Raw genomic sequence first — 12215 nt, 5'->3', positions numbered from 1 at the left:
CTGGATTTGTGTCTTTTTTCTAACTTTCCCTACTTCTGATGGCACGGCAGTGCCTGTCCTGTGTTGTGTAGGTGTGATTGTGTTCTAGCGTGTGTTGGTGTGTGCTTGTGAGCGAGGTAGGATGTGTCTGCGTATATGTGCGCACACATGATTTTCCTCCCGGGTGGCTGTGATGCCTTGAAGTGGGTCCGGAGTCCTCTGGCTCCAGAGCCCAACTTCACAGAGAGGGCTTGGCCCTCAGCCTCCAGTCTCAGGATGTGGGGCAGAGTGGGAGTGATGATCCCTTAGCCCCCAAGACTCTTCTGGAACTGTGAGGGACATTTTTTTTTTTTTCTTATAAAAAGGGCATGGTGTCAGACAGGGTGAAGGCAAGTGATGTCCAGATTTGGGGAATGTCCAAGCTGATGGGACTCTGGAATGGTTCTGATTTTAAAAGTATGGAAAAGTCCCTCTGTGTTTTAATGACCAGCCTGGAATCTGGGTCCTGAACTCCTTCAAACTGGCAGACTTAGGTCTCAGGGAAATGCTCAGAGGGGCCTCCTGCACCGTGAGTGGGACATGTGTGTTCTCTCTTCAGTCCCCAGCTCTCAGGGCCCTACCACCCTCCTGGAGCCTGCAGAGCAGCCCCTGCGACACTGGCAACTGGATGGCGGGGTGGTGAGGCACAGAGGGCACTGGATGGGAGGTTGAGTAGTCCTCGGTCACTTGGGACTACAGGCCTGAGGACCGGGACACTCTGGCAGTCAGAGTAGGACCAGGCATGAGTGCGGTCCGGGCCTGGGGCTCTGGGACCAAGTTCAAGATGGATCCCCTGCTAGAAAGTAGTGCGGGGTTGAGAGCACCAGCTTTGTGCTGGACCCGGGCTCACATCCAGCTCTGCCCTTCTTGAGGTCTGACTCTTGTGCATGGCAGTTTACCTCCCTGAGCCTCAGTCTTCCTGTCAGTGGAATAGGGTGATAATGTGACGATGCTGTGAAAGTAAATGGAATATGTATGAAGTGCCTGGTGCAGGGGGTTCAATAACTGTGGCATTTGGGGATTGAGATTGAAGTCTAGGCATGACAGAGGGTCAGAAATCAGGCAGGAGGGCAGAAGTGAGATGCTGGCATGGGTGAGATCTGAGAGCAGTAGCAGTTCCTGCACTGGACGGGAAAGAGCAAGAAGCACCCCAGGAAGGATGGCCTCTGCCAGCAGTTGCTGAGGTCCCAGAGATAGGGCAGGGCTGCTTCCCTTGCCTCCTGACCCTGAGGCCTGAGGTCAGAGAGGAGGGCTGAGAGCTTACTTGCTTCAGGCCTCAGTTTCCTTCTCTGTAAAATGGGCATACTGAAACTAGCCCTGCATTCCCTCAGGGCTGCAGTGATGATCAGGTTCTTTGGACATTGTCCTCTCAACATGGTTGTGGTCACGATGGACAGAGCATAATTCTGCTTCCTTTATGCAGTCCTACCCCCTCACACTGAGCAGGAGAGGGGCTTGCTTCCCAACACCGTCTCCTCTTCCCCTCTTCCCAGCCCCCAGCTGGCCTGGACTGTTGTCTGGACTGGCTCTGCTTAGCCTGGTGCCCAGGAAGGCAGAGGGGTCTCCTGTCCACAGTTCCACCTGGATGCGGGGAACAGGCTGTTTTCTGGAGCACCCTCCTTCTCTCCAGATTCAGCTTTGGGGCCAGTCCCCAAACTGTTAGCCCTGGGTGCTGGGACTGGTTTTCCAGAGCCGCACCCCAGGCAGGAGGGGCCGTGGCTCTTGGTGGTGTAGGACTGGGGAAGTGCTAGCAAGATGCTGGCATCCCAGCTTCTGCCTGGGTTGAGGGTGGGCTGTGAGGTCCCTGAAATCCCTGCTGGTTGCATGGAGTGGACCGGGCTCCTGTCATCGTCCCTTGGCCTCAGTCTGGGCTTTCCGCGCTCACTCCAGAGTTTGTTTTTCTTTCTTTCTTTCCATTTTTTTTCTCTTCCTGTCTTAGCTGTGTGTTTTCCCAGAATTCTTATGGGAACAGGGTATTTTCCTGCCCCCCCCACCCCTTCCCCTTGTCTGTCAGATTTCCTGTTTTACAAACTCGCTTTGAATCCAGGCCCAGGGCTGGTGGGAAGCAGAGCCTCAGGGGCCTCCCCAGCAGCATCCAAGGGCCTGGGTCACCCCGGGCTCCCCGGCCCTCCCCTTTCCCATGCCTGGCCTTTGGGACAGCTGGCAGGTGAATGCCGGGCACCCAGCCTGGAAGAGGTAACCCCTAAAGGAAGGAGACAGCAGTCTCCTAACGAGGCGGTGGCCCTTGACCTCTTTCAGGGCTGCTGAGCTGGCTTCTTCCTCAGCCTGCCTGGGGTGCCCTAACCCATGCTGCACCGGGGCCCACGCCACATCCAGGGCGCCAGACCCCTTTTCTGACTTCATCTGCCTTAGTCTGTTGCTCTCATACGCCTGCGCTGAGCAGCCTGGAATTGCTCTTTAAGTGGTCAGGGGCTGGGCTTTCTGCACACCTCCCAAAGCCTAACTGGGGGTGCACAGAGAGGGCATGCAGCAATAGAACTGAACTGAGCTAGCAGACCACGCCGCCCCCTGCCAGCTTTCCGCTGCTGGTGGGAGGCTGCAGCGCTGTCCTCACTAGCGGAGCGCTTGCTGGTTCCTGCCATGCTCCAGGCCTGTCATCTAAAGTCAAAGCACAAAGGACTCTTCCCAGCACCATCCTCACATTTTGCTGTAATGCTTAACATGACCTGCTTTGCTTTCTAGAGATCAGTGTACCCTCATGCTCCTCTGGGAGCCAGAGACCAAGGCCTCATGATCTGGTACCTCAGCAGAGCCTGGCATGCAGTAGGAGCTCAATAATTGCATGTTGCTTTGAAAAGAGCATCCAGGTGGCAGGGCCCTTTCAGGGGACTTCTGAAAGTAGGGGTTGTGCACCTGCCACGCACACAGGCTGCAGCAGGCACAGTGAGGTCATTGGCTAGTTCAGGTTCAGCCAGGAAGCCTATCTGTGCCCTCACTTGCCCCCTCACCCGGGAGCCCTCACTGATACCTTGAGGCCCTGGCAGTGGACGGCCCTGAGACCCCTAGCACGTGTCCCCTGCCCCTTGGCCTGAGGTGGTGAGTGTGTGCATCCCTGTCTTCCCTCCCCTGTGCTCTGGGAGGGCAGCCAACAGGCCAGCTTTGTCTCTGGGCCCTCAGCATGGGGCCAGCCTTGGGCCGATGCTCCATGAACCCCTGGGGAAAGGAGGAAGGGACCGAGCAGGCAGTGGGTCACAGGTGAGACAGAGACGTGCAGTGCAGTGGGCCCTTGGGTAAAGGGCTAGGCCACATGTCTGCCAGGGCTGAGGAAGGCGAGATTCAGCCTTCCAAGGCTAGGTCTGGGCCCTTCCATATGGGCCTGGCTTACCTCCTGAGCTCCCAGCCTTCCTGCTTGGCCCACAACCCAGTGCTCAAGATGCCTGGGCCAAGATAGGGACAGCGAGGGGCTGGCCAGCCTCCTTCTTGGCTCCAGCAACCTTGGAGAGGAAGGTGGCTCTGGGGTGGGGACTGTGTTCTTCACGACCTTGGAGCAGAGGCAGCAGCCTCATGGCTTCTGGGAGTAACTGGGCAGGGCTGTGTCCTAGATTACCATCCCGAGGGGGAAGGACGGCTTCGGCTTCACCATCTGCTGCGACTCTCCGGTCCGAGTTCAGGCCGTGGATTCCGGTGAGTGAGTGTCTCGGGTGATGCCAGCCCGAGGCTTTGCAAACAAGATGTTGGAACTGAAAGGGGAGCCCTAAACTGGAGCAAAGTGTCCTGGTTTTTCAAAATGAGAAGAATAATATTTTTAAATGACCACAGATGAAAGTGAGGTCTATGAAAATACACCTACTCTTTTTTTTGTTGTTTTTAATAAAAATGAAAATAGATTTTTATATTTTGTTTCCCAATCATTTCAAACAGGAACTAAACCTATATTTTCAGTAATGGCTGCATGGGAAAATGAGAGTCATTTATGAACTCGATTTGGAAGCAGTATTTTATCCTATTCCAGCCTGATTAGCACTTAAAAATAGTCATTCCCTCCCTATTTTTCACAAAAAAAAGACTTCTAGTCACAGAGTGAGCATCCAAAATGGAGAAGCTGGGACATGGTTATCTGGGTGCCCCCATTGCCTGTGAGCCTGGCAGCAAGGAAGGGTTCTCAAGGGGTGGGAGGCCCTGGGGAGGAAGGGGGGCCTGGCGGGGAGGTGGACAGCAGAGAGAGGTCAGCCAGTACTGGGTATGCGGGCAGGGAGGAAGTGAGGGCAAAGGGGAGCCTCCCTTCAGGGTCCCCGAGAGCCCCCGAGGTTGGCCCCTCATTGACAGGTGAAGAAACAGAGGGGAGCGGTCCTTGTCCAAGGTCACTGTGGAAGCAAAGGACCCCGGGGCTTTTGAGGGGGTTGTGGGCTTCAGGAACCCTTGAGTGGCTTTTCTTTGTCCCTGCAGGGGGCCCGGCAGAGCGGGCAGGGCTGCAGCAGCTGGACACGGTGCTGCAGCTGAACGAGAGGCCCGTGGAGCACTGGAAATGCGTGGAGCTGGCACACGAGATCCGGTGACAGGGGCGGCAGGCAGCCTGGGGCCTCGGGCTGGGGCGCACCTCCCCTCCCCTCCCCAGACCTGGGCATACGCCTCGCCCGTCCCTCCTTCCCAGCCGTGAGCAATTCACTTTGCTCCTTGGGGAATCAGTTTCTTGGCCTGAAATTGGAAGGTTCAGGCTCTGAGCAATTTTGGATCCCAGAGCAGACAGTGGGGAAGAAGCCCTCAAACAGACCCTGTGGTTCGTGGTGCAGCTCCAGGGGGTCGCTCTCTACTTTACCTCATTAGTTCTGCTACCTCAGAGCTAAGCCCTTGGTTTCCTAAGGATGCGTAGATGTTGCGAACATTTTCAATTGCACAATTAAACAGTTACTCTTTAAATTTTGGGGTCCCCTAAATTTCGGCCCTCTGGGTTAAAGCCCTTGTGGCCCATTTTAGGTTTGCTTCTAGAATGACCGGATGAGGGGTTGTACACAGGCCGTGGCTTGCCTGCTCCTCCTTGATAATACTTTGTGTCCAGGAGGCACATCACTAGTTGAGTTTGGTCTGCTTTCTTGTTTACTTGGCCTTGGCCTCAGTGTCCTTCCCAGCCTCTGCCAGTCAACTAGAGTCGACCTAAGGGACCCCTTTGCTGTCTGTACTTTAGATGGCCTTTGCATCCCTTCCTGCTCTGGCACTGGGGCTTCCCTGCCCTCTTCCCCTCTCTTCCTCTCTGCCCCCGCAGGCCCCTACCGTGGCTGACTTTGGTCTCCCCCAGACTCAACTTCCCTTTGTGACTCTCCGCCTCCTCCAACTTCCAGGAGCTGCCCCAGCGAGATCATCCTGCTTGTGTGGCGCATGGTCCCCCAGGTCAAGCCGGGGCCAGATGGCGGGGTCCTGCGGCGGGCGTCCTGCAAGTCGACCCATGACCTCCAGTCGCCCCCCAACAAGCGGGAGAAGAACTGCACCCACGGGGCCCAGGCACGGCCAGAGCAGCGCCACAGCTGTCACCTGGTGTGTGACAGCTCCGATGGGCTGCTGCTCGGTGGCTGGGAGCGCTACACTGAGGTGACCAAGCGCGGGGGCCAGCACACCCTGCCTGCACTGTCTCGTGCCACTGCCCCCGCCGACCCCAACTACATCATCCTGGCCCCGCTGAACCCTGGGAGCCAGGTATGGACAGCTGGTTCAGGGGAGGTGAAGGGCATGGGTCCCTGAGTGAGGCCAGGAAGATGCAAAGACTCAAAATTGTGTTGTGAGGAGCCTGCCAGGGGCTTGGAGTGGGGAGCAGGGAAGTGGGCTATGTGTTAGCTCCAGCCTCTATAGGGCTGTCCTGTAGGGCTGTCCTGGGCAGAGACAGCAGGTGGGTCTTTGTGGCCTCAGGGCACAGATCCAGGCCCAGGGGAGGTCACACAGTAGAGGATTTCACCTCAAAAGAAGGAAGAGCTTTCTGCCAGTCTGCACTTATCCGCAGCGGAATGGGCTGCGTGGTAGGCAGCGAGCCCGTCATAGGAGCTGTAAGATGGCGTAATGGGATGTCAGCGTGTGTGCCCCAAAATATCGGTCCCAGGAGATACTCTGGGAAGAAAGTTTCCTGAAGTCAAATGAGTTTGAGAAGCACCTTATACTCTCTTCCTCTTCTGGGAGGTTCCCAATGCATATTAGCCTATTTGAGGCTCGGGGGGCGTCTGCAGTGAAGAAGCTGGCTTGCCCTCGTCTAACCGAGCATTTCTCAAACTCCCCTGACGGTGCACCCGTTGTGGCGGAGTTGTTAGCGTCCCAAGTGCCAGTGTTCCACAGAACACACTTTGGAACAAGCTGCTGTCGAGGAAGTTGGGGCCTTGGCCAAGGGGTTAGACTTGATAACAGCTAAAGCCTCGTTCAACTTGAACATTCTAGAGGATTCTAGATTCTGTGATCCCTCCAGGCCCCCCTCTCAGCTCGTTAGCGGGACTGCTGTTTTGCCCTCGTGCCCTGAGATGCTCCCCTCCTAGCCCCAGGCCAGGGCTGAGCAGCCTGCCTGGTGGTCTGCCCCCGCTCCTGGGGCTGAGGCAGTTCTCTGTCTTTCCCTCGCAGCTGCTGCGGCCTGTGTACCAGGAGGATGCCATCCCCGAAGGTGAGTCTCTCCTCTGCTGCTGTGCCCTCTGAGCCCCGGAGAGATGGCAAGGTTAGCTGCGAGGCCGGGCCCCCCCCACTCCTCTGAGTTGGGAGACCTTCGCAACAGAGTCAAGATCCCCCCCACCACCACCATTTTGACACACACTCTGTCTCCTCTTGGGATCTTTTTCTCCCTCACTGAACCAGTGTCTTTCTTCCTTGGACCCTGAACTGAGGAGGAAGAGAGGGCATCTTCCCAGAGCAGTCTAACAGACGGTGTTCAGGACTCAGGCATTCAGCTGAGATTCAACCAACGTTACTGAGCAACCAATATATGTAAGGTGCTCTAGGCACTGTGGTCAGGCCAGCTCGGGAGGGAGGCACGGAATTTGGAGCTGGGAGGTTCCAAATTGGAGTTGTGTGAGTTTGAGCAACTGAGCCTGTTTCTTTATCTATAAAACAGAGCTGATAATTCCCACTTCAGAGGGTGTTGGGAGGATTGAAGGAGATAATGGTTTTGAGTAGCAGCCTGTTTACTGAGTGATGTTACACAGAAGTTAGCTGTCTGTGAAGTGCACAGATGTCTCTGCTGTTTGAAGGGATTTTTCTCCTTTGTCCTTCAAATCCTGGCCTTATGTTTTAAGGGCCAGGGCGAGAAGCTGGGCTCAAAACCAGTTCCTTCTCCCAGGAAACCTGAGGTATCAGTGTTGCTGCTGGAGTTGGCTGGGCATTCCTTTAGGCCGTCTCTGCGCTGGCCTGAGTCTAGCTGGCTGGAGTCCAGGTGGTATCTGGAAGGTTGAGACCAGCCTTGCCTGGTGGTCCATGGTGCTGACCTTGGATATGCTTGAGCCCTTCCTTCTTTGACCTCTTTCTTTGTGAATGGCCTTTTCCCAACCACTTGCAGACTTGCTTCCTTGCTGTCCCCCTGTGTCAGTAGCATGAAGACGATGCTTGCTTAGAGCAGGTGCCCTTTGGAGGGAAAAGGGCTCCCATCAGGCTCAGAGTTGCGGATGGAAGCCATCTTTATTCTCTCCAGGCTGGGGCATTTGGGTGTTAGGGCTTGGTCTGTTAGAAATGAATCTGTGTTCCTTCCGGAGAAAAGTCTGATGGTGATTCAACACTGAGTTTTAAAAAAGCTTTTAGTTGCCGCATCAGGTTAGAGTGGAGATGTCACTGCTAAATGGTGACCCCATTAAGGGCAGGGCCTAGGCCTGCTCACCTCCATGTGTCTGATGCTGGTCCCAGCGTCTGACAGACAGCAGGTACTCAATAGAATTTTATTGGAGTGACTGACTGAAGGGGAATGACTCTGGTTGCCTCCAAGATTTGCAGACTGCTCATGGGGGAGGGGAGCTGGAGAGGTGTGTGGGTTGAGGCAGGCTGGTGTGGTTCCTTCCTGGCCGAGAGATGCCTCTTGGTGTCCTCCCAACTCGTGTCCACATTTTGGTTCCCCTCTGAGAGTACAGTACTTAGTAAACCAAGAAGGGCAGAGTCACGCAGGCTGTGGGAGAGGGACAAGCAAGGAAATGATGCTGCTGTTAATAACAGTGGTAACTTTTGAATGCATTATATTAAGAACTTGACCTGACTTCATTCATTCTTTTTTTTTAATTAATTTATTTATTTTATATTTATTTTTGGCTGTGTTGGGTCTTCGTTTCTGTGCGAGGGCTTTCTCCAGTTGCGGCGAGAGGGGGCCACTCTTCATCGCGGTACGCGGGCCTCTCACTGTCGCGGCCTCTCCCGTTGTGGAGCACAGGCTCCAGACGCGCAGGCTCAGTAGTTGTGGCTCACAGGCCTAGTTGCTCCGCAGCATGTGGGATCTTCCCAGACCGGGGCACGAACCCGTGTCCCCTGCACTGGCAGGTGGATTCCTAACCACTGCGCCACCAGGGAAGCCCTGACTTCATTTATTCTTCACGATGATAATTATTTTGGTGTCCAAGGTCATCTTTGCTCTTTACCAGGGATCAAATATTCCTAGCTCCTGGTCCACAGGTTCAGAGGAAGGGGTGGAATTCAGGGTACAGATCTTCCCTTAAACGCACTCAGGGTTCTCCAGAGGCTAAAGCTGTCGCCAGGGTGCCGACTTCTGTCTCCTCCTCTGGCTGGGCTGCTCGGCCTCCTTGCAGGAGGGTGGGTGGGTTGAGCCAACCTGAATAGAATGGGGTCTGGTGCCCTTCTGGGGCCTGGGGTGCCTGCCTGCCTGTCGTCGGCTTGTTCTCCAGGGCCGCGGGTGCCCTTGGCATTGTCCCTTGCCCTGAGAACGCAGCCCAGCCTCAGATTCGCCACGGCCGGGGGGCGGATGGCTGCCAGGGCTCACCTCGGAAGCCAGAGCAAAGCCGAGTAATTACTGTTTGGTCAGTGAAGCAGGTGTTTAAGGGGTGATATGGGGGTTTGGCCCAGAGGGTGTAAGCGGTAGCAGGTGGGAAGTTAAGGAGTTTGCCTTCACAGAGCTCAGTAGCCGGGTTATAACTTGGACTGTCTTTAAAAAAAGATACTTCAAAAAATCAGTTTTGGAAAATCAAGCCCACTTGCTACACACTATCCAGGGTATGTGGAGATGGGGCACGAGGGCATGCCACATAGGTTGGGTTGATTCCGCTTTGTACCAGTTACTGGCCAGATGACCTTGGGCAAGTCCCCCAGTCACTCCAGGCCTCAGTTGCCTTGTCTATAAAATGGGGCTGCTTCCCACCTGAAGGCAAAGGTGTATGTCAAGTGGCTTATTCATGACTCTCTAGGCCCAAGGCAAAGATTCTGTGACAGCCCTGTGCAGCTGGGCTAGGGCAAGGAAGAAGTGGATTCCTTTAAAGGTCAGACTGGGGGCGGGCAAAAGCCCAGATTTTGGCATTAGCAAACAGCCCCCTTTGTTAAGTTTGGTCCACTTTGCCTTGCTTGTCAGTCCTGTGTGGTTTTGCCTTCTCTGGTCTAGGCTTGGTTTTGTTAAATTAGACTGTCTAGTTCCAGACTGACCCTTTGATCCCCATTCATGGTACAGTTTGTGGCGCAGCAGCCCTGTCCTAATGCCAGCCCTGACGGGTGGATTATTTGTTGGCTTGGGTTTATAATCCTCGTGCCCTCACACCCTGGTACCATTCACCAAACCCTTTCCCATCGGGTCTCTCGTGTGCGCCCTCACCTGCCCTGGGGCAGGCAAGGCAGCAGTCTGTATTATCTCTGCTTTGCAGTGCAGAAAACTCTGGCTCAGAGGGGGAAGGAACCTGGTCAGGGTTATTACACAGCCAGTCTCTGAGGAGGCCAGTGCTCAAGTTCAGGTGTCTTGTCCAACTCAAATCCAGTGCAGAGCTTGAGAGCCAGGATGGGTTCTTTCAGCAAAGGGGCCAGTGCCTGGCAGCACAGAGCCCTCTGGGGCGGACGTCTGGGGCCAGAGCAGACGAGGAGCTGGGTAGGTACTTCCATGCATCTGCCCCCCACCCCTGTCCTGGGCTCACGCTCTTTTTACTCTTCTCTAAGTGACTCCCTGAAGAAGCAGGAAGTGGTTTAGGTTATTATGGTTCGAGTGCTGTCCCAAGATACTGCTGTGATCAGTGGTCACTTGTGTGTGTGGGTTGACTTGTTTTTCTCACCCTGCTCGGTGAGAAGGGGCATGGGGTGGGTAGAGGAGGTAAGTGTGAAACCTTCCGAGCTGAGTTTTTCCCCTGAGGCTGTGGACCACGCGTTGGTGGGGAGCTTCCCCGAGATGTAGCTGGGGTCAGGCCACCTGTTCACCCCCAGGCTGCCAGGACTGGGGGTGGCGGAAGGAGACCTGGGCCCCAGTGGGCTGCGCATGCAGGTCAGGGAGGGCTGATCAGTTGCCCACCTGACAGCAGGGACCCTCGGAGGGGGCCCAGGTGTGTGCAGAGTCTGAATGCCCTGGAGTTTGTCTCCTACCTGCTTGTGTCCAAGAATTCCTGACTTTTTAGCTACTCTGTGTTTTGCTCTTTTGCCCATTGGATGAGACATGATAAAGATCTGTATGCCACCCCTTGTTCAGTATGAGGGTGTGTGTCCTGCTGTGTCACCTTATAGAGGGACTCCCTGCAGCTCTCTGCTCTCTTCCCTGGGGGTGATTCATTCTCTCTCTCTCTCCTCTCTCTCTCTTTCTCTCTCTCTCCCCCTTTTCTGATGAGAATAATTTGTGAGTTGATAGCCAAGCCGGGGAATACCTCCTGGCTGCGATGAAGCCTAGGATTCCCAGAGTCCCTGGAGTATCTGATTAACTCGCTTTCCCAAGTGGAGAAATCACAACAACAAAACCACAATAAGTTAGCAGCTCACTTTTATCGCGCACTTACCAGGTCCCAGGCATTATTCTAGGGGCTTTACTTGGAGTGTCTCATTTAATCCTCACAGCAACCCCATGAGCTTGGTACTATAATTGCAGTGAGGAAACCAAGACTCTGAGGGGCGAAGTGAGTTTCTGGTGGTCACCAAGCTGGGGAGCAGAGGAGTGGGATTTGGGTGCAGCCCTCTGGCTCAGAACGGGTGCTCTTCCCCGGGAACTGGAGTGGCAGGTGCCACTCCTTATTCCAGACTGACTCAGTGAGCCAGGCCGCTCCAGCTCCCTTGGCTAGTAGAAGGCAGACCCCCATACATCCTGAGAAAGCCCGCTGTCTCTGCTATCACTGCAGAGACATGACTTCCAGTCCCTTTGTTCAAGGGACCTGGGAGGCAATGAAAAGGGCCAGCAGTGTTGGATGTGCGCAGGGAGCAGTGGGGATGGGGACAAGGGGGACCACACATGCTCTGCCACCGAGGACGCTCCATCTGATTGCTTGTTTGATGTGGGACTGTGGGCCCGGTGAGGTCAGATCTTCCGATTTTTCGAATCTGAGAGATTTTCTGATTTTTAAACGTACGAGGCCAAACTGATAGGTCTGATTCAGGTCCTGGGTCACCAGATGAGGAATGCTGCCTTTATCATTGTTGGCGGTTCCCAGTTCTGTCCTCGTCCTTGCTGGTTTACATGTTAGTATCTCTCACAGAGTGTGAGGGGATTCCTTCTGAGGTCTCCCTGTCTTCTCAGCACCTTGCTCAGGGCCTGGCGCATGGTAGCTGCTGTTGTTAATGGCTGTTAATGGACTGAGACTGTGTTCCCTGTTTCTGCAGAGGCATGCCTCTGCAGTGGGGGTAGAAATGCCTCACGGTCCCCCATCTCTGTTCCACAGAATCAGGGAGTCCCAGTAAAGGGAAGTCTTACACGGGCCTGGGGAAGAAATGTCGGCTGATGAAGACGGTGCAGACCATGAAGGGCCATGGGAACTACCAGAATTGCCCGGTCATGAGGCCGCACGCCCCACACTCAAGCTATGGCACCTACGTCACCCTGGCCCCCAAGGTCCTGGTGTTCCCCATCTTTGTTCAGGTGAGCTGATGACCAACCCCAAGGGCTCCCTTTGGAGGAGGTGAGAAAGAATAGGGTCCTTCACCCTGGGACTCAGAGATGGTACCTCATTCCAGGTCTGAGGACTCCCTTTTGGGAAAGACAAATAGCTTTAGGGGCTCAGGATTCCGGGGGTTATACTGAGAGAGCAGAGGTTTCCAGGAGGAGGAACAGGAGAGTGGGGGCAGGGAAGCTCAGCGACAAGCGGGTCCTCCCTCCCCCCTCCCCTCCCCCTCCC

At 55.1% G+C, this 12215-nt stretch overlaps 1 protein-coding gene across 4 annotated transcripts in view; it reads left to right on the top strand.

Annotated features, from left to right (window-relative positions):
* RGS3 (regulator of G protein signaling 3) overlaps positions 1-12215 on the top strand; it is a 132287-nt gene that overhangs the window by 34288 nt on the left and 85784 nt on the right. For all 4 annotated transcript variants that reach the window (XM_007449741.1, XM_007449739.1, XM_007449740.1 and 1 more), the window contains 5 exons: positions 3582-3663; positions 4426-4531; positions 5316-5667; positions 6571-6610; positions 11763-11959. In XM_007449741.1, the coding sequence (XP_007449803.1) occupies positions 3582-3663; positions 4426-4531; positions 5316-5667; positions 6571-6610; positions 11763-11959 (777 nt within the window). The remainder of the gene's footprint in view (positions 1-3581; positions 3664-4425; positions 4532-5315; positions 5668-6570; positions 6611-11762; positions 11960-12215) is intronic.

The sequence above is a fragment of the Lipotes vexillifer genome, unplaced genomic scaffold (assembly GCF_000442215.2).
Source record: "Lipotes vexillifer unplaced genomic scaffold, Lipotes_vexillifer_v1.1 scaffold230, whole genome shotgun sequence".
NCBI lineage: Eukaryota > Metazoa > Chordata > Mammalia > Artiodactyla > Lipotidae > Lipotes > Lipotes vexillifer.
Note: the sequence above shows the minus strand (reverse complement) of the source record. Positions and strands in the feature narration are given on the sequence as shown.